Source organism: Anabrus simplex, chromosome 3 (genome assembly GCF_040414725.1).
Source record: "Anabrus simplex isolate iqAnaSimp1 chromosome 3, ASM4041472v1, whole genome shotgun sequence".
In the NCBI taxonomy this organism is placed as follows: domain Eukaryota; kingdom Metazoa; phylum Arthropoda; class Insecta; order Orthoptera; family Tettigoniidae; genus Anabrus; species Anabrus simplex.
Window position 1 is genome coordinate 242,042,121 of NC_090267.1, and position 23,084 is coordinate 242,065,204.

The 23,084-nt window shown below is 40.8% G+C and overlaps 1 protein-coding gene across 1 annotated transcript in view; it reads left to right on the top strand.

The window, feature by feature from the left end:
* Positions 1-23,084, top strand: part of LOC136867189 (putative uncharacterized protein ENSP00000383309) — a 127,974-nt gene that overhangs the window by 36,992 nt on the left and 67,898 nt on the right. Inside the window, exon 2 of the mRNA XM_067144310.2 lies at positions 8,590-8,738. Coding sequence (XP_067000411.1) covers positions 8,590-8,738 — 149 coding nt within the window. The remainder of the gene's footprint in view (positions 1-8,589; positions 8,739-23,084) is intronic.

The following is a 23,084-nucleotide window of genomic DNA, read 5'->3' on the forward strand; positions in this document are numbered from 1 at the left end:
TTCCTGGGATGAGTATACTCTAAATATGAAGTTTGGCTGAGATCTATCCAGCCGTTTCGACGTGATGGTGGGGAAACCACTCTGGTTTTCCTATAAACCCCCCGTCTATTCAAGTATTTTAAAATGATATGCATATCTAAACCTTCCCCGGGATTAGTATACTCTAAATACAATGTTTGGTTGAGATCCATCCAGCCGTTTCGACGTGATGGTGGAAAAACCATTCTGATTTTCCTATAAACCCCCCATATATTCAAATATTTTAAAATGATATGCATATGGAAAACTTCCCCGCGATGAGTATCCTCTAAATATGAAGTTTGGTTGAGATCTATCCAGCCGTTTCGACGTGATGGTGGAAAAACCATTCTGGTTTTCCTATAAACCCCCTGTCTTTTCAAGGATTTTAAAATGATATGCATATCAAAACCTTCTCCGGGATGAGTATACCCTAAATATGAAGTTTGGTTGAGATCTATCCAGCCGTTTCGACGTGATGGTGGAACAGACAAACAGACAGACAAACAGAAACAATTTTATTTATATAGATTTTTACACTCGTTCTTCACCCCCTTTCCATCCCCGCCCAAAGGAGTCCTATGAGTCCCTTACACAACAGTATATTTTTTTCCCAGATATTAAGTCTTATTTGTACCTATTTTGGTTGACAGCTATGCCCAAACGTACATGCATAATCTCACTGCTCTAGAATCCTGGAGCTGACGTTGCCATGGTTACGGCAGTTCATTTCTTTATCCGATTCCTAGAGCAGGGGTAGTGTGGTGGCAATATCTCCGTAACGGTTGGTTTTAGGGCCTTAAAACATGGTTTTCGGGCCCGTAGGGCTTACCGAGTTTTGTTCTTTGCGTCAAGAGGATTAAATTGAGCTTTGTCTCGTCCTTATACGACAAATTCGATATTTTGCCTATAATAGTATAAGAGAAAATGGAGGAAAACCGTTTTTCCTATAAAACCCCCGTCTTTTCAAAGATTTTAAAATGATATGCATATCGAAACCTTCCCCGGGGTCAGTATACTCTAAATATGAAGTTTGGTTGAGATCTATCCAGCCGTTTCGACGTGATGGTGGAACAGACAAACAGACAGACAAACAGACAAACAGAAACAATTTTATTTATATAGATAGATAGACTAGCGAATGTACCCGTGCTTCGCTACGGTATTCTACATTGTATTCGAATATCGAAGTAAATAGTGTACATGCAGTAAATAAGATAGTTTTAAAATTGCATGTCTCTTAGCGTTATCCGAGAAAGAGCATGGGGAGGTCCCCGTACGTTTCCAATGTAAAGTGTTTGTTACGGATTTGTGATATAACGGCAGGCTCACTTGCCTACTGGCATTCACAATCAGGTTGGGAAGTTTACATTATAATTGCAGGCCCCGTTGCCTACTATGCGGACAGAATCGATTTGGGGAGTTTTCGTTAAAATGGCAGCCCCCCTTTCCTACCTCCAGACAGATTACAGTTTTTATTATAATGGCAGGCAATTACCCTACTATCACTCGAAATTGAGTTGTGCAGTTATCATTATAATGACAGGCCCCTTTTCCTACTGCCAGCCAGCGTACTGCCAGTCACACCAAGTTGGTGAGTTTCCATCAAAATAGCAGGCCACTATGCCTAATGCCAGTCACATTTTAGATGAGTACATTTCTTTATAATGGCGGGCACCCTTGCCTACTGCCAAACACAATCGGGTAGGGGAGTTTTAAACAAAACTGCATGCTCACTTACCTTCTGCAAGTCAAATCGAGAAGGGAACTATTCATTACAATTGTAGGCCTTCCTTACTAATGACAGTTACACAGGAGTTGGAGAAGGAACCCTTTCCTACTGCCAGTCAAAGTCGGTGTGGGGAGTACTGATTACAATAGCAGACCGACCCTTTCTCGATCGCTAAATCGACATCAGTGAATATATATAGATCGACATACGAAAGTATATGCGTGTTTACAATATTGAAGACCTTCATTTACAGGTTAACTGCTACTAAACGTACGTCATATCGACAAAGGATTATACCATAAGACACGCCGGATTTAGTGGCCTAAATGGCTGGTCCAATGATATGTCATCTATTCTTGGGTCAGATTTAGAAACGTGGAACAGGGTAAAGGTTTTGTAAGATCATCTCACATTACATTACTTTTCGGATAATAATGTGACAGCTACATACGTAGCATTTGGCTCACATATGGCTACTGAGTGGGCCAATTTTCGTGAAGAGTTTGATGATTCTGTATTTCATATAAGTAATTGAAAGTATGAATAATGCATGTGAAAATTCCAAATTGACTTAACATCGATTAATAGAGAAAAATCAAACGTAAAAGGGATACAGATACGGCATAAAGTCATAAGACCAAGGTTGTAGATCATTCCAAATTGAACGGAGATTGTGCAATCCGTTACGTGATAGGAATTTCCGAAGGTCTGCACCATCATTAAAATTGCCTGCATATTTCGATATTCTTCGGGGATAAAAAATGAAAAATTTAATGATATAGGATTTTTCATTCGTTACAGGCTAAAACGTATAATTTTGTCAAATTTCAATTATCTTCTTATTCTTCTGGCAGATTATGCCACAATGTGGATTTTGGGCGAGGCGGGTAAAAATTAGGACTTTCAGGAAATCAAAAATTATGGAGATTGTTATTATTACCCCTTAAACGGAAAGCTGTACGAAAATTTCGCCAAAATAGTCAGTGTAGAGGTACACAGTCGTTACGATTTGATTTATATAGATAAGGAATCTGCTCCATGTAAAACACCTTTTGGGCTATGTCCGCTGGACTTAACCTGCAAAAGTGACCATTCATGATATCTCCCTTATTAATCCTCCTGACGAAAAAATGCACATGAAAAAAAAGGTTTAGAGGTGGAATTCCATCAGGTTTGGTCGATTTCCAGTCAGGTTGGTCTTGTTCTGTATATATTGTGGAAGAGTAAAATCACCATTTCGGTTCCTTATAAACCGCCAGTCCATTCCGGAACATGAAATGTTATTTACGTTTAAAACCTACCTTTGGACAGGTGGATGCTAAATATAAATTTTGTTTCGAATGTCTTCAGTAGTTTTCAAGTTGTAAGGAATACGCTTTACACGCACCCGCTCGTGAGTTAAGTCCGATGGGTCTTGTACAGAAAAACGGTCCTTTAATGATATCTCCCTTATTGATCCTCGTATCGAAATGATGCACATGAGAAAAAAAGGTTTAGACATTAATTTCTACCAAGGTAGGTAGACTTCCATAAACTTTTGTTGTGTATATTTTTTGGAAGTGCAAAATCACTGTTTCGGTTTCGTATAAACCCCCAGTTAGTTCAGGGATTTAGAAACAATATTTGCCCTGAAACCTCTCAAGGACAGGTGTATTCTAAATACGAATCTTGGTGGAAATGCATCCAGTAGTTTCTAGCATTCACGTACATACGGCGTAATTAAGGAAGAAAATAATACAGTTAAGAATGTTGAAACTAATAGAAAATGGATTATAACGGAGGACAGCCGGATAACGACAAATAAATAAATGCCGTGAGTTATGGATATAATAAAGCGCTAACAGAGGAGAAATTTAGGTTCAGTGATTCTTAGGTAAACAAATATGAAGATGACTAATGGTGTTATTACTTAATCTATTCGAGGGCGGTTATAACCTCCAACGATATTCCGCCAATATCCCGCAGATGAGCCGATTGATGCCTCTCTTGCCATCTACCCAAGGAACAACCACGAATTTAAAAGCATGATGAGGAAAATGGCAATACGTTACTTCCCTACTGGCATGCAGTCAGAGACGTTGCCATGGTAACCTGTAGGTTCGTTGTCGGTCTGTCGGTCACTAAATGCAGAGCATGATACCAGCAGAAAATTGTAAATTTCTCCGTCATGTGAAGAGTAAGGTAAATTATGAACATAACGAAAGTTGTTTATAATGAAGAGACGTTTCACGTACGGTAAACGAAGTTTACAGAAAATCAATAGTATAAGAGAAAATAGAGGAAAACCACTGTGGTTTTCCTATAAACACCCCGTCTATTCAAAGATTTTAAAATTATATGCATATCGGAACCTTTCCTGGGATGAGTATACTCTAAATATGAAGTTTGGCTGAGATCTATCCAGCCGTTTCGACGTGATGGTGGGAAAACCACTCTGGTTTTCCTATAAACCCCCCGTCTATTCAAGTATTTTAAAATGATATGCATATCTAAACCTTCCCCGGGATTAGTATACTCTAAATACAATGTTTGGTTGAGATCCATCCAGCCGTTTCGACGTGATGGTGGAAAAACCATTCTGATTTTCCTATAAACCCCCCATATATTCAAATATTTTAAAATGATATGCATATGGAAAACTTCCCCGCGATGAGTATCCTCTAAATATGAAGTTTGGTTGAGATCTATCCAGCCGTTTCGACGTGATGGTGGAAAAACCATTCTGGTTTTCCTATAAACCCCCTGTCTTTTCAAGGATTTTAAAATGATATGCATATCAAAACCTTCTCCGGGATGAGTATACCCTAAATATGAAGTTTGGTTGAGATCTATCCAGCCGTTTCGACGTGATGGTGGAACAGACAAACAGACAGACAAACAGAAACAATTTTATTTATATAGATTTTTACACTCGTTCTTCACCCCCTTTCCATCCCCGCCCAAAGGAGTCCTATGAGTCCCTTACACAACAGTATATTTTTTTCCCAGATATTAAGTCTTATTTGTACCTATTTTGGTTGACAGCTATGCCCAAACGTACATGCATAATCTCACTGCTCTAGAATCCTGGAGCTGACGTTGCCATGGTTACGGCAGTTCATTTCTTTATCCGATTCCTAGAGCAGGGGTAGTGTGGTGGCAATATCTCCGTAACGGTTGGTTTTAGGGCCTTAAAACATGGTTTTCGGGCCCGTAGGGCTTACCGAGTTTTGTTCTTTGCGTCAAGAGGATTAAATTGAGCTTTGTCTCGTCCTTATACGACAAATTCGATATTTTGCCTATAATAGTATAAGAGAAAATGGAGGAAAACCGTTTTTCCTATAAAACCCCCGTCTTTTCAAAGATTTTAAAATGATATGCATATCGAAACCTTCCCCGGGGTCAGTATACTCTAAATATGAAGTTTGGTTGAGATCTATCCAGCCGTTTCGACGTGATGGTGGAACAGACAAACAGACAGACAAACAGACAAACAGAAACAATTTTATTTATATAGATATGATCCATAGTTTCACATGTATTTTAATTGATATTTTGTTTTCGAGTGTGTCAATTCTGAGGGCAACTTGTTCAAAAATTTGGGAACTGCAACTTGCAGTGTTCTGGATCCATATTTTTTGTAGTACCTGATGACATGAAAATAACTTATATGCCTCAGTCTTGTTCCATGTGTATGTTCATTTACAATTCTATATTATGACTTCCAGTGAAAATGAAAACCTACAACCTGTTTTCCAGTCAATGACCGGATCAGGGACGGAATGAATGAATATTGCGGCAAGGATAGGAATTGTGCCGGCTGCGGAAGCCTGTCACACTCCTCTGCGGCAAAAATTAATGACTAACAGGTGAAATGAAATGATATTGGAGAGTGTTGCTGGAATGAAAGATGACAGGGAAAACCGGAGTACCCGGAGAAAAACCTGTCCCGCGTCCGCTTTGTCCAGCACAAAACTAACATGTAGTGACCGGGATTTGAACCAAGGAACCCAGCAGTGAGAGGCCAGCTCGTTGCCGCCTGAGCCACGAAGGCACTGGTTTCCAGTAATTTTCTTTAATTATGTTGTATATATAAAGTTATTTAACTCTCAAGAACCTTTCCTTCTGGTACATCCATGTTAATACATCCTCACTTAAGCTAAGTGTAGCTGTAAGCTTGCTTTCGGAAAATGGTGGATTCTAACACCACCATCCGCAATCCTGAAGAAGGTTGTTCTCCTTCTTGTTTCGTATAGCCCAGCTAAGGACCACGACATTCAACTAATGCATTTTGGAATGGGCTTTGATGTTTGCCCAGTAGTTGCGCATCCTCAGACTGTGTTGCTCCTTCCTCTCCTTTGTCCAAAGGGCGCCAGTCTTCTTTGTTGGTAGTCTGTCCTGGAACTTCTTATGTTTAAGCATCGTCCTGAGTGCTGTCCGATCCTTTAAGATTCCTTCTGTTATTCGCAGTTCCTGTAGATCTTTATCCACTTCCATCAACCATGGTAACTTGGTCTTCCTATTTTGCCAGTAGCTGAGAATCCGGTTGGTCAACCTGGTAGGATGCATGCTGTAGACGTGCCCATAGAATCCTAGGCGTCCCTTCTTTGCTACATCCGTTATTCTTTCACAGTACTTGTAGAGCTCTTGGTTAGGCCGTCTTTTATAACTGTCCCCTTCCTTGACTGGCCCCAGTATCTTCCTCATTATCTTTCTTTCCCGGATTTCAAGTTTTTCCATGAGCCCCTTCCTGTTGAATGTTAAACATTCTGAAGCATATAAGGCTCCAGGGCGGATGACTTTGGTAGTGCTTCATCTTATTATTACGAGAGAGACACTTTTTATTATATGTATTCTTGGTCAGTTGGTAGGCCATTTCAAGCCTGTTAACTCGAGTTGACAAAGCTGTTCCTTCAGAGAGAATGGATTCCAACCATTCTCCCAAGTACTTAAACCTGTTGGTTTTCCTGATCTCTCCCTGTTCCAGATGCAACGTGCAAAGAGATTCGCCGATGTTCGTGATGAATTATGTTTTTTCGAGAGACACTTATAGCCCAACCTTTGCTGCTTGTTGTCTGAGAACATTTAATTGTTTCACTGAAGTTTCTATTGAATTAGATACAAGGGCCAGGTCTTCAGCATATGCCAGACAGTCAACATTGAGCTCATTGCGCTTATGTCCCAAATAAATGCCACTTGAAATCTCCATTCTAGCTAACTCCTTTCGCCACTCTCTTATTACTTTTTCCAAGGCACAGTTAAAGAGGAGAGGGGACAGACCAACTCCCTGTCTCACTCCTGATTTAATTTCAAAACTTTCTGATATGGAGAAGGTTGTTCATTAAAAATCACAGGAATAGAACCAGCTTTTGGGTGGTTAGGCCGTGTACATTATGCAGAGTTTCGTCCAGACGTGCCATTTGGACTCTTCAGCTGGAATGGCACGCCCCTCCAGGACTCTGCTTAGCAGTGGCAGACCAAACTGTGTGGCCCCGCCGTGTTAGCAAATCAAGTTTGCTAACCTGCTAAAGGTTGTTCATTGTTTCCTAATTTCATACTTGACAAATGGTTGGGCACGGCTACTTCCTTCCCAATCCTAGCCCATTCTTAACTTATCGCCACCAAACTCTAAAACCCAGAACCTACAAGGCGAGTAACTCAAGTATTAATTGTACGCAATCTGTACTCAATATTGTACCGTTAACAATTTAAAATCTCAAGTTACGAGAGTGGAGAGTGATATTATTCCCAAGCCAATGATAGGTCATGATACATGTACGACGCTATTACTCGTTGTAGGCTCATACTGTGACAGTTTCTTGACAAATATGTTTAAAATCGGATACCTGCAATTAGGAAGGTGCAAGTGCTGAAATGTAACACATAAGATAATATATATGATGTTGCTATTAGAATACGTTTTTCACGGATTGGGTTCATATTTATATTGTTTGTAGACTACAACACAATAACAAAAGTATACGGAATTTTTCATTTTTTAGACCCATTTAAGGCACAATTTTTGAAAGGAGCTAAGTCACGGGGTCTGTTACAGTTCGATAATGTTAAGTCCGTTACATATGTTTTATCTTCTGAAGTATGCTTACTCGCAGGTCTGCCTAGAGAACTGCTGTTGCTCATCGTTTGGTAGGTAAGGAATCATTGTCAGCTGATAACTGTCATTTTCAGCAGTTATAACTCGATGTGGTGTTTGAACTTCCAAGAATGAAGCCTGCACATCGTCCATTTTTCGACATTCTTCATTGTCATTAAATACGTGTATCACTGCCTACGTTATTTTCATCACAGTGAATCCAAAATTCTTTAGGTATATTCAGCTTCTCAATGACAATATTTAGGGCAACATTTTCTTGAACTAGCTTGAATGGATACCAGACGTTAGCGTCGTCTATGATTTTAAGTAGATAACTGGAAAATGAATCTTTTGACACTTGCTTCCGCAGGAGTATAGAGGATTACCGATGCTGCCGACTGGAGTACCTCGTGTTTCACGCATAAAAATCGCGAGTGACCCTAGTACCGTTCATACATCGTTCTGCCGATATGTAACACCTTTCAACGCTGAAACCTTGATGTTCGTGATTTTGGCACTTGACACTTTCTATTTTATCCAATTCGTATGGAACCAGCTGTGCAGTGCAGTAGGTTAAGCAATAGCAACAAACTCTCAAGGATGGGATATTGAGTTCTGGAGCATTTAGGGTCATTGCCAACATGATGTCCATACATGTTAAAAATATGCTCTTAGTGAATAGTTCAGAGAATGTGTAGTTTTTGAGGAATACTACATAGTGGTTTCATTGATGATAAAAATATTCTCCTTCCTTGCACTGTTTCAGGGCCATCACGACCGGCTGGTGGCATGACCCGCAGCCCTTCTCCATATCGAATGTCTGTATCGGCTCGAGGAGCGCAGATAAACCTGGGTTACAGCGCCTCAGGGTGGTCTGATGTGGGTTCCCGACGAGCCAGCAGTAGTGTCAGCCAGGTGAGCCGCAGCCCACAACACGCTCACGCAACACGCTTGGTATTCAACTCATAATCTCTACTGTACAGACACCAAAAACGAGACCCTTCCCGATGTAGACAAGTGAAAATTTCATTTTTATTTTATTATATCCTTGTGAATATACTCCATTGTTTTTAAATGTGCATGAAAACATAAGGAAATTTTCCGTTGCATGTTTAATATTATTTTTATCCACAGTTTGTTGAGCAGTCTGAAGTAGAATGACGGACGCCTGTTGGGGTTTAGTCTTCGGTGTAAGTTCTATTTTCAGCGATTACATATTAAATATTCAATATTATAGTGAAGTTTTTCACCAAAGTATGTTGAGATGTCCATTGATTCTTAGTCCGATGTTGGACTTACAATAAATGTATGCCTATTACAGTTTGTACAGGATGCTGATATTAAATATTCATTACAAGTGTGGCGTGAATGCCAGTATTCGATCTAAGAGAATCGCCTTTTCTCAGGTGGGCAAATATCGATCACGTTTATAGCTTCTACCTTATTATTTTCATCCTTGCAAAAGCCCTATACTGGCACAGTGGATCCCGATAACGTCAGTGATATGCGGCCTTTGTCCACTCCCTTTTTCTGAGTTACTGTTGTTGGAGTATTTTTTTCCTATTTCTGTTGCTATAGTTAAACTAGACTACTAAAAGAAGCCAGAACGGGTGTTCACGAACAATTCTACTCGAACAAGCTAGATTCTTCTTTTTCTTCTTCGATTTCTTCCTGGCGTTTTACCAAATGCATGGGTTCAGCACTAATTTACTGCCGGGTGCCCTTCCTGACCTCAACGCTATGTGGCGGTATGTATTCACTATTACGTGCTTTTTTGTTTTGTTTTTGCTATTGGCTTTACGTCGCACCGACACAGATAGGTCTTATGGCGACGATGGAACAGGAAAGGGCTAGGACTGGGAAGGAAGCGGCCGTGGCCTTAATTAAGGTACAGCCCCAGCATTTGCCTGGTGTGAAAATGGGAAACCACGGAAAACCATCTTCAAGGCTCCGACAGTGGGGTTCGAACCCACTATCTCCCGAATACTGGATACTGGCCGCACTTAAGCGACTGCAGCTATCGAGCTCGGTTTACGTGCTTTTGTGGTGGTCTGTAGTGTGAAGGTGATGTATGCAAATGAAGTTTTGTATTCAGGATATTCACAGATACCCAGCTTCCAAGCTGTAGGAAATGACTGAACACGGTTAAAATCCATGGCCATGATTGAAATTGAAACCGGGGTCTTCTGAAGTGAAGACCGTCAGCCATAGAGCCGAACTCATGTAAGCTAGCTGAATTTTCTAAATAACATATTGACACCACATCAGTATAGAATAATACACTAAGGCAGGGAAATAACGTAAAATTAAAACTTCTACCTCTAGGGGTGGATTCCGTTTGATTAAACACCTCATTTTGCGAATGAGGCAACATTTCATCTCGTGAACTGGTGTGACTGTTCTAATTAAATCTTATGTGACTGTAAGTTCTGTGTATGTCCTGTCTTACATGCCGATAATTTCTCATTTTTAGCTCTTCCACTAGCCAACTGCTCGTGGTCTATCCATCCAAATAGTTACCACGCCCATTGTTGCTTAATTACGAATAGCTCATAGATTCGCCACCTGTGGGGGATGCACGATATACCCTGCCTGTCGTATGAGGCGACTTAACGGGGGGACTCGAGGGGATTATATCTTGGGGGCGTGCAGTAGCGACCTGAGTCTAAAATTACTTCCGCTATTTTTGCTAGCCTCCTAACCTTTAACTTTCCTATCCAACCTCCTTTGGTCAACTTGTGTTCTCTCACAACGGTATTAGCTTTGAAAATCCGACGGGTCTTCTTTTACCCGTCCTTCGTTGCTTTTCCCTCTCTTTTACAGAACTTCATACTTCCAAGGACTTCTACATTTATTATCTTCTGATTAATGATAAGGGTGCCGGGCTGACTAGTTCAGACGATTGAGACACTGGCCGTCTGACCCCAACCTGGCAGGTTCGATCCTGGCTCAGTCCGGTGGTATTTTAAGGTGCCCAAATGCGTCAGCCTCGTGTATTTGGATTTAAAAAATTCCGGCACTTCGGTGTCTCCGAAAATCGTCAAAGTAAGAACAATATTATTATTATTATTATTATTATTATTATTATTATTATTATTATTATTATTATTGATAGGACATAATATTTGCCCAGTTGTACTTCCACCGAGCTCGATAGCTGCAGTCGCTTAACTGCGGCCTGTGTCTAGTATTCGGGAGATAGTAGGTTCGAACCCCACTGTCGGCAGCCCTGAAGATAGTTTTCCGTGGTTTCCCATTTTCACACAAGGCAAATGCTGGGGCTATACCTTAATTAAGGCCACGGCCGCTTCCTTCCCACTCCTAGACCCTCCTTGTCCCATCGTCGCCATAAGACCTATCTGTGTTGGTGCGACGTAAAGCAGCTAGCAAAAATAAAAATAAATGTACTTCCTCTTAAAACAATAACCACTTCCACTACATCATGAGATCTTTTGTTTTAATACAAGTACACCCTTAGTTTTGAATTAGAATATAATGAAGAGTACATCTCATTGTAGAGATCTACGGCTGTTGTATAGGACGCCTGAGGCTTCTAACATTGAAACAGGAGCAGGTTCTTATGAATTCATAAGTGTAAGGTGCGACTCGTTGGCTGAACGGTCAGCATACTGGCCTTCGGTTCAGAGGGTCCCGGGTTCGATTCCCGGCCGGGTCTGGGATTTTAACCTTAATTGGTTAATTCCAATGGCACGGGGGCTGGGTGTATGTGTTGTCTTCATAATCATTTCATCCTCATCACGACGTGCAGGTCGCCTACACCTGGCGAGCCGAACCCGTCCTGGGATATCCCGGCACTAAAAAGCCATACGCCATTTCATAAGTGTAAGATCTCAAGTTGATTGTGAGGAAGCTAGCACGAGTAAGTAGAAGTAAATACATTCACTGTTGATATCGTAATCTTAGCCCGCAGTGGTTAATTATAGGTAGAATCCAACCATAGGAAAGTGGTTTTCCGTTCCCTAATTCTCACATATGCCACAAATCAAACCATGGGAGCACTGGTGAAAATCTAATGCTGATTTCACACAGCTATCGTGTCCCCAGGTTTATATTTTAAGGTGGTAACTTGATTCTTGAATGAATCAACGGAGCATCAGAAACTGAATTCCCCTCTGCAGTTTACTGTTCTGTTTTAAAATTTGAACTTTGTCTCGGAAGAATCGAGAGAATTAGATTATCATCGGAGGTAATTTTCCTGATACTCCTGAAGAAAATTTATATTATTATTAATTTTGTAGCATTATGCAGTTTTCATTGTCAAATAGCCTAACTAAAAATCTCAGACAATTATAGTTCTTTCTTCCGTTAAACCTACCGCCATTTATCCCGCTTCCTCTTCATTTCTCTTCAGTTATTAGTCGTTTTATTAACTTCATAATGATTATTTTGTTTTAATTAATCACGAGCAATTCATGTATATAACAAAAGTCGTGACGTAAATAATAACTATTGAAAATGAACATGAAAGTAAGAAGTTGCTGACAGTTTGCATGTCCTCGTGGTCCATTAATTATTAATTATTAATTAATTAATGTTCAAGTCAGCGGGAGACATGATTGACACAGTGGCTTCACTGCTAGTTTTCAACCTTGACGGATCAGGTTCGTATCCTAGTCGAATTTTCGCCTGGAAAATCACTTGAATTCCGGTCTCATACGCACGGTCAAAATTCCAAATGAGTTCGGATGGTACATGGGACAAATAACCGCCCCTGTGGGTTTGTGGTACAGTGCCACGTTCAAACCCGGCAGAAGTAGTCGGATTTTTGAAGGGCGGGAGAAAGTCTCTTCGTCACTCCATGTCGTACGATGTCGGGATGTAAAAGATTTCTGATGACACATTTGGTGTTTACCCGACAAAATTCATTGGAACTTAGCCATAAACGCCCAATAGAGATTTTGTTTATTCTGCCATCTAGTAGGCCTAGAGTAAAACAGAATGTCGAAATTGATGAACAGACAGCTAGATTGCATCAAATTAAAACGTCTTTGCTCGGTACCTGAGGCCAAGCAATTCTTATTATTATTATTGTTCAACTGAAATATCTAATATGTGATTTTTTTGGCTCCTGATCCTAATTATCAACACAGTAGCCTTCGTTTCAGAGTATCGAAGATGGTATTTCCTGGAAATTTAGCTACGTTGGTTAATTCTTCTGACTTAGGGACTGAGTGTTTGCGTCAATACGCCACACTTCATACAAACTAAACACAACTCACTACTAACAGCCACAGAAACATGTGACAATTGAATACTTCCATTCATACAGGATTTGCGCCAAAAAGAGCATCTGAAAAGGGAACTATCAATGATCTCACATCGACACCTACCTGGAAATTATGTTTAAATCATCTACATCCTACAACAAGCTCGCTCACAAAAAATTAGCTCGGAAATTTAGCTGGAAGTTTCCGATGTCGAACCATGAAGATGTCGTATGAAAGCAGTATTAATTAGTACTTGGACATCCCGAGTGGTGGGGTGAGCGTTTGAACGCATCATGTGTGCATGTGTTCCGCCAGTAATCAGGGCTGCCCAAACGTAACTCTAACATGCCACACATATGTACGAATACATTGAATAATGTTATTCGTTCTATGTTCTACTAACTACTCTACGGTTTTAAGAGACGTCACCGAGCTCGATAGCTGCAGTCGCTTAAGTGCGGCCAGTATCCAGTAATCGGGAAATCGTGTGTTTGAGCCCCACTGTCGGCAGCCCTGAAGATGGTTTTCCGTGGTTTCCCATTTTCACACCAGGCAAAAGCCGGGGCTGTACCTTAATTAAAGCCACGGCCGCTTCCTTCCACTTCCTAAGCCTTTCCTATCCCATCGTCGCCATAAGACGTATCTGTGTCGGCGCGACATATAACAAATAGAAAAAAATAAATAAGAGACGTCAATATGCCGGAATTTAATCTAGGAGGAGTTATTTCACACGTCAGTAAACCTACCGACACGAGGGTGACGTATTTGAGCACCTTAAAATTACCACCGGACTGATCCAGGATCGAAGCTGCAAATTTGGGGTCAGAAGGCCAGCGCCTCTACAATCTGAGCCACTCAGATCTGCGCTAATAGGTTTTTTTTTCGGGATTCCAGTTTCGATTACAGAATTTTCCAGTTAATACTAGCTGCCGATTTTTGGTAAATGGCTTCTATAAGATGTAAATCATTTCAACAAAATTTCTTTGTAGATTTCTATATGATCTCATTGATAGTTCTAAGAGTAAAATTTCCACATATCGATAGACTCCATGCAAACTGATCGTGCTTAAGATAAAAGCACCTACAAATATGTGTCCAGGAGAGATTATTATTATCATTATTGTTATTGTCTAAAGGGGCTTAACATCCATATCATCGGCCGCTCAAGGAGTCACCTGATAACTGTTGTATCTTAACAAATTTAACAAACACTTTGATCACCGGATTAATTTTGATGGCGAAGTTCAATCCAGATTTTAACGCTGCGTAACAAATATTATTTAAAATGTTTAAAAATGCATGATATTCTTCAGAATACTAGTAATTTGAGACGTATACGCATATAATTCCCAAACACTTTCTAGAGGTATGGAATAAATTTGGGGAACTATCAGTAATACCTAACTTGATGATTTGTTTTGCTCTAAATGCCTGTTTATAAACGATTGTAGGTCTGAAACTATATATAATAAATTCACCATAGAATGTTAACAAAAACTGAAACTATAATGATTTAGTAATACCGAATTTTAAATGCAACTCTCTTTCGATTTACCTTGATGAAGTTGCTATAACGGGGGTCTTTTATTAAGTACCGAGTAACATCGCAAGTTCATCAGTTTTAAAATTGCTCACCCTGTACAGCAACTGAAATATCCATAAAGAGAAGATTATCCATTGTTAAGGAAAATAAATTCAAACAAGCAAAGCCATCTCCGTAGAGGCCATGAAGGCCCTTGGCGGCGTGGAGGCCTCCACTACCTGCAACCTCGCCACTGAGTGGAATAGATTGGTTAGTTGTATGCCTGGCTGCCTTTGCTCTCAGGAATTTACCTTGTACTCATTTGTGGTGCAAGCAAAGTTAATCTCAGCGCCATGTACTGATTCAGAATTGGAAATCTCAAACTTTTCGACTTCCTGGCGAAGAACTGAAGCCACGTCCTTACGGGTGAACCGAGCGCGACTTTACTACCTCTACTAGGCAGGCCCAATAACGGAAAAGCTGGGTTATAAATTAACACAAAATGTAAGATTTCTAATGCAGCGTAATGTGAGGCTATTTTGTTCTTTATGGGGTAACTTCGCTCAGAATTCTGAAAACGTTTAGAGCCATCTGATAGCCAATTCCCCAACCTCAAAGAAACTGTTTCTATCTTTCCCGATAAGTGTACAGCATATGTCATTGTTGCACATGCTGCGCGGGTATAAATACTTATTTCCTAAAACACTTTTAAATTATGCTGGTTGAAGCTCTAGTTTTCCCTCATTTCGACCATTGTGATGCGATGCATAGAGACGCTGGAAACAACTTATTGAACAGATTGGTGAGATAAGGTAAGGGTGTATTCTGCCCGAAGGCAGGTCCAAACCTCCGCAGAGGTGTGCCTGAGCCGGAGTTTACGTGCGGTAGGGTGGTCAGTTCCTTTCCGCTCCTCCATTCTCCTACCACCAACAGCGCGTGGCAACCCATCCAAATCTTGACCACGCCCAGTGTTGCTTAACTTCGGAGATCTCACTGGATCCGGTGTTTCAACACGGCTACGGCACATTGGTAGACTAGATGCAATTCTGCATAGGCATATATTTTCGCTTATTTCTTGTTACAAGAAAAGTTATCATCAGTGACCAACATACGTAATTCAAGACAGTATATTAGTTTAATATTAGGGCAAAGATTCAGTGCGTACTGCGGAATATTAGTCCCATAAGTCACCATTTGGAGCGCAGAAATCCACGCGCGATTTCGCTGTCGTTTGTTTCTTTCTCGCGAACTTCTCGTGGACGACGTGATCGGACTGTGCACAAGGCTGCCAACTTTTGAACTTACGATCCAGCAGCACATTGTTAGGTTCGGGAGTGGAGGGTGTCTGGGGGGCATAAGCCCCAGGCTAATGCCAAAGGCCGAAGGGAGTATGTGCAAAGATAGGTTACAGCTAATAAATGACGCTTTTTATCGCCGTACGTGCAATATATATCGCGGTAATAGAAAAAAGGCTCCCGATGGGAGTATGACCCCAAAACGGCCAATGTGCTCATCGCATAGATTGGTCTGTATGTCCAAAGATAGGCTGCAAAGCGATAACATTCCGTACCGTGATACGAGCGCATTCTGCTGTATGTGGGATAGTAGTGAAAAGCTGAATTAATTAAATAGTCCTATACCAGACGTTCGATAGAACAATAGAATATAATTGTTTTATTGTATATTGTTTCATTACAGGTTGTGATTTTACGCGATTTGGTGACGGGATGTATTTGACCTGATTTCTGGGAATAACATCACATCCGATTCCATTTCAGCCAATGGAAATGCTAGTGTGTGCTTGAGCAATAAAGAATGGGGCTTGCTACATTTAATTACGCTATAAAAGTAATTGTACTTCTGGGAGCTGGCGGGTGGGCTCGTGACTCTCGTAGTGAATACACTCATCTCTCTCTACAGTAGGAGATATTATACGTAAGATATGCATCATTTCTACTCAATGCTGAACGTATTATGTGCTGAATTTCTACCAATATTAGTTCTGATTATACATTCAATAATAATACTACACAGGTATAAGATTGAGCAGCTCTCGAACAGTGAGATAGCGTGACGCCATTGTGCGATCGAATCCGAAACCGATCGGATGACATTAGAGCATGATAGTGACGGTGGTGCCATCTCTGAGGAGGATTTGTGCACTTGGTCATTGCTCGTATCTGTACTGACCAAAAAATAACTTAGAAAGGGAAGCTGCAGCAGCAGGGTCACCGACTTCGTTCAGACTTTGTGAGATTTTTGTTTAGTTTACTAGTGTTTTATTTTACCTTGCAAGATAAGATATAAACAATGATAAATGATCAAAGTGAATTAAAATAAATTAAATAAATAAGAAAAATTCATAAAAGTTGCATCCTACATATAAAAAATTGGTAGTGCATAAAGTTTAATAACATTCGAGGAGAAAATAGAGAAGAATTTTAAGTTAATCTTCTATCATGTCATCCGTGACAATAAGATGGCTGTGTGTAGCAGCATCAAGTTTACATAGGATCCTTATTGGTGCATAAAATGTCTCCAAAGAGCTTCTTGGAAAGTGCGAATAGCACTTAATCCTCTGATATTTTCAGTAAGGGTGTTCCACTCACAGCAGGTAAGCACTATGAATGAATGATCGTAAATTACAGTTCTATGCGTAGGTAAAGCAAGGAGAGAATTATTAGTAGATCTAATAGGATGAGAGGTATTTGAAATATGAACTAAGGTAATATGGCAGTGAAGAATGAAGGACTTTACGGAGATGGCATTGAGTATGCACAGTGCGATGGTTTTCTACTTCTGTTTTTTAAACTGACGCTGTTCCTCTTCCTCTTCATCTAGAATTATAGCAATTTTTGCCAATTCCACATTCGCAAACGTTGACATCACAAATATCATTGAACTGAAACTGAAACAATATTAAGTTAATAGGTATCTTAGAAGTGAAGCTTCCACGGTGTGAAGAATTATTTAATTTAATTTCCGGGTTGAACCTTGTTGTACTTGTACGTGCATCACGTACAGTTTGCCGACGTTTCGAATACATTGCAGTATTCTTTGTCAAGGCGACTGAAATACCCCTACTCGGTCCGAGGTAATCAGTCTCCCAGGCAGAAATTACACTACTAGAGTGGCCTTGATCTTTGCCTTTTATATCCTAGCCTTTCTGGCTGACGTAAGCCCCGGCTGTCTCGTGAGAATTCTGGAAAGTATGTGTCACAGCCAGGTAGTGGGGGCTTGCCCGCGCTGTTATGTAATGGGGTTGCGGCCCGTGTGTTTATGTTGTGGTCTGTATGTCTTAAACTATGAATGATAGGCATCCAAGAATTACTTATTTTGTATCCTTCACGGATGTCACGAAACTGACCGGGCATGGTACTGACACGTCGCGGATAAGTGTAAATGGACCATAAGTGGCCCGCCGAACCAGTCCGCTACGTAATGCAATTATTCAGCCTCCAACACCACCCGGTTCCATGGCTAAATGGTTAGCTTGCTGGCCTTTGGTCACAGGGGTCCCGGGTTCGATTCCCGGAAGGGTCGGGAATTTTAACCATCATTGGTTAATTTCTCTGGCACGGGGGCTGGGTATATATGTAGTCTTCATCATAATTTCATCCTCATCACGAGGCGCAGGTCACCTACGGGCGTCGAAACGAAAGAGCTGCACCTGGCGAGCCGAACATGTCCTCGGACACTCCCGGCACTAAAAGCCATACGCCGTTTTATTACCACCACTTCCACTCTGTAGTAGTCAGCATCACACCTGTATCTCGGGTGCGAGGCAATCCAGTGCGTTGTTCTTTACTGATTCCATATTTCATTTGTCGTATGTCTCCTTTTCTCCTTGTCCATGAGGACGTATTGTTAGGAAATGCGCAGATTGAATACAAACCTTGTCGTAACTAACACGTTTATTATCGTCCTAGGTTGCGGTTTCTTGTTCCAAGTCGTAGGCAGTTTTGTTGTTATTCCCGGTCACTTACCAGGTACCTAAGGTCGGCACTTTGTATGGATTTTTATTTTTATTTATTTTTATTTTTCATATTTGCTTTACGTCCCAACGACGATGGGACGATGGGATAGGAAAGGCTTAGGAGTGGGAAGAAGCGGCCATGGCCTTAGTTAAGGTACATCCCTAGCATTTGCCTGGGGTTAAAATTGGAAACAACGGAAAACCATCTTCAGAGCCACCGACAGTGGGGTTCGAACCCACTATCTCCCGGATGCAAGCTAACAGCCGCGTGATCTTACCCGCACGGCCAACTCGCCCGGTTTGTATGGATTCAGCCCAGTTTTACGAATGCACTTCCTGACTACAACCCTGTATTAAGGGATACATACATTATTACGATCTTCTATGGTAGTTTGTAGTGTGACGTGTTGTGTGGTGTATTTAGACGAACACAAACACCCTGTCCCAGAACCGGAGGAGCAGTTAAAATCCTCGTCCGGCCAAGATCGAAAACGCGATCATATGAACCGAAGGCTAGTACACTGCCTATTCATCAAAGGAGCCGGGTATTCTTTCCATTTATGATAATAACTGCAACAGTGATTGTAAGAACAACCAAAAACGTGAAGATGCATCATGCCACGAAGTGGCACAATAGTAAATGAATTTATAGGTCTATAATACAGCTAATATTTTATCTGTGCATTTCCTTGCTCGCATGAACAAAGAAGAAAGGACAAAAGGAACAGAAAATGGAGGAGGAAACGACAAAGTACTATATAGAAAGCTTAGACGGTAGAGCACTGGCCTTTTGACTCCAAGTAGCTAGGTTCTAATCTGGCTCAGTCCGGTGGTATTTAAAGGTGCTCAAATACACCATCCTAGTGGCGCCAGATTTACTGGCACATAAAAGAACACCAGCGGTCAAAGTTCAGCACCTCAACACCTCCAAAATCCGTTAACGTAGTTAGTGGAACGTAAACACAATATTACTATTATTATGATTATTATTATTATTTATTATTATTATTATTATTATTATTATTATTATTATTATAAAACGCAAAGTAGAAAACGCAGTTGTTGCGCACTTGATTGGTGGTGATAGTGATTAGTGTTTTAAGAGGAATCACAACCAGGGAAAAATCCTATATTAACACTAATCAGAGGGAAAAATGGAAGGGTTACGACACTTAGAAAAGTGAATATATCGGCCATAGAAGGGCAAGGGCCACGAAGGGCGTGAAAATGAAAGACTCCCTAGCTTCGAATGCTCTAATACCGCCGGAGTTGCAAAAGAACAAGCGATGACTAAGGGAGGTCGGATAGGGTAGATGCTAGTGAGGAACCTGGCACAAGTAAGTGAAGTAATGTCAGGACTCTACTAAGGCCCCGTGGTGGCCAACCCACGCTTCCGAGGAACCCGAGACGTTCGCATAGATGTCAGGGACACTGACCATTATACAGTCCGGCTCCATGGCTACATGGTTAGCGTGCTGGCCTTTTGTCACAGGGGTCCCGGGTTCGATAACCGACAGGGTCGCCAATTTTAACCATAATTGGTTAATTCCCTTGGCAGGGGGACTGGACGTATGTGGCGTCTTTATCATAATTTCATCATAATCATCATCATCATCATTATTAAGATGCGCAGGTCGCCTACGGGAGTCCAATCAAAAGACCTGCACCAGGCCTCTCCAGAGGTCACACGGCATTTCATTTCATAACACTATACCACCCAAGAGAGCCAAGTAACCAAGAAATACGCAGGCTCTTAAATTTATAGTATATTTTCTCGGTAAATAAAGACGAATGGCACAAACCTTCAGACACATATCTGTTTATGTTTTACTTAAATCACCCTCCCAGAAATTCAGTGACCCCAGAGATGTGGATTACCCTTGTTAGCCGGTTCTATAGAACGTACATGCACACATAAATCTGATGACATCTACCTGTCCTTGCCGAAACGTTCACGAAAGAGAGTTACGGAACATTGATATAGAGTACTAGCCTATATGCAACGATTTGCATGTAAATTGACTAATGCCTATTGCTCACGGTAAAATGTTTCCTAAAATTCGTTGTACAATTAACTTTACAAAAATTTGGTGAAAACAAGTTGTGTTGCTCACGGTAAAATTATTTTATAAAATCCGTGGAAGCATCAAGATGGCCATCTATGAACTCACTTCTGAATTAAGATATGTAAGTGTTGCCATCTATCGATAAAATTTTCAACTTACAGTGTGTTTGAGAGTATGGCTCCAACAAACAAAGCAAAACTTAAAAATTTAAAAATGCCAGGAAATGCTGGACTTGGGACTGGATCAAAAGAAGAGAAGAAGATAGAGGATTGCTGTCTTTGGTCGAAAATTAGTTGAGGTTAGCAGACCAGCATTCATATAGGTATTCGGCGATTTTTTTTTCTGCCTCTCTTCTTGCATTTCTGTTTTGGTAAATTGGCGCTTTAACCTCATACAAACAAGGATATTTCTGGTATTCGTCCATTAAAACACTAACAGCTTCCTAAGTATACCCGGATCCTGCCATTTTAGAAAGAAGTATTTGTTTACAATCAAGCTTCACAATCTTCTCACGACGTAGCACCAGCATCATCGTGATGTCAGCTTCGCTGATTGGTTCGTTTCGTAAAATTAATTTTACGGAATAGAACATGTCCTATTTTAGGAAAAGTTTTATAAAAATTTATTTGACCGTGAGCAACAGAAATTTTATAAAATTAAATTATTGTACAATAAATTTGACAGAAAATTTTACCGTGAGCAATAGGCAAAACAGTGTGTCTACTTGTTACTGTATTATTTCTAAATGTGTTGTCAAATGCGCGAGAGATGAATGGTTTCCATGTTTCCATAAATTGACAGCAGCTACTTTTAGCGCTGAAATGAATGCCTGATTGGCCGTAATACCCGATGGGGTTTTGTGAAATTATTCCGTGTGCACACCAAATACATGATTGTTTCCATCAAATAATTTTACACTGTGATGACATGTGAGCATAACGAGAAATTCATTCCGGTTCCTCTCAACGTGTATTTTCTATAAAAACGCCTGCCAAAGGATTCCAGCCGAAGTACGATCGTGGTTGACCTGTTATCACACCGTCCAAAGAGCTCACAAACAGTGCTCATGATGTCATCCTACACGAGCGATCGCACACTTCGAGCAGGTTCCTCATCCCTAATTCTTACCTAATTACATGAATTACTTATTCATAACCTTTAAGACTTGACAGAAAAATTTAGGTGTGTATATATTCACATGTACTGAACTGAATGATTTTTGTAAGGAGTGAATTAAGTTCTTGAGGTGACAAGGTCCGAGACGCATAGGCGATGGGCCGTCTTCCAAGTTCATATTCCTGAAGAACAACCGCAGGGAGCGCCGTTGAAGACGCGTCGGTCTGCACAATAAATATAATAGAAAAATCCGGCATTACCACGGCCGGGGCGTTGCAGGGGGCTGGTTTGATATCCTCGGAAGCGGCCTGTTGAGAAGGGCCGCATTCGAATTTGACACCTTTCCTGCAAAGAACATTCAGTTCTGACAAGCACAGTCGTGTGGGTGCTTGTTTTTCAGATGTTAGTTTTTTGTTTTGTAAAATAAAACTATAAATATATGTATTTAAGAACATTTTCGTCAGTTTTTGAGATACAAACAAAAATTCACATGTCCAATTTTCTTTCAGGTCTGACAGGGATATTTCATCAATTGGGGGGTCCTGTGTCAGTCTGTGAAGTTGACAGAAAGATGCCCAAACTTTTATAGATATTATCATGCTGTCAGTGTGGTATCAATGTGCTAACTGTCAGAACGCTTCTTTTAGTAATAGGACCATAGTCCTTCGTGAATCGAGTCTTGTAAGTTGCTACATAAAATGAAAAAACAGTATAACGTCCCCCAATCATTACTATTCTTCTTCCTGAACTTTTCCCAATTAATTGGGGTCAGAAATAAATGTGGATTTGTGCCAGTTCTACAGCCAGGTGTCCTTCCTGACACCAACCCGGATGTATTCATTATTGTTCCTGTGTGGTAGTGTGATGTGCTTTGTTTATACGAAGAGATGTGTATTCAGACGAACACAGATACACAGTCCTTGAGCCAAATGTATTAGCCATACAAGGTGAAATCTTCAACGTAACCAGGAATTGAATCTAGCACCCTATGAATCGAATACCACTACACTGACTTTTCAGATAACGCGGTTAACGCCTCCAAATTGAAAGGTAAGGGTAAGGGTGTATTCTGCCCGAAGGCAGGTCCGAACCTTCGCAGAGATGTGCCTGAGCCGGAGTTTACGTACGGTAGGGTGGCTCTATTAGCGAAGTTGGGGATGAATTTCCATGCCGATGAATCAAGCAACCCCTTCAACGTCTTTGAGAGGCCTGAAATTATAGACGGCTTGAGTTCTAGAATGAACTACCGAAACTCCATTAGGTGACACAATAGGCCCCTAGAAGGACATAGATGGTTTAGGAAAAGATACATTTGACAGTTTGACCGTCAAACCTGCTCTACGAGGGCGTTTT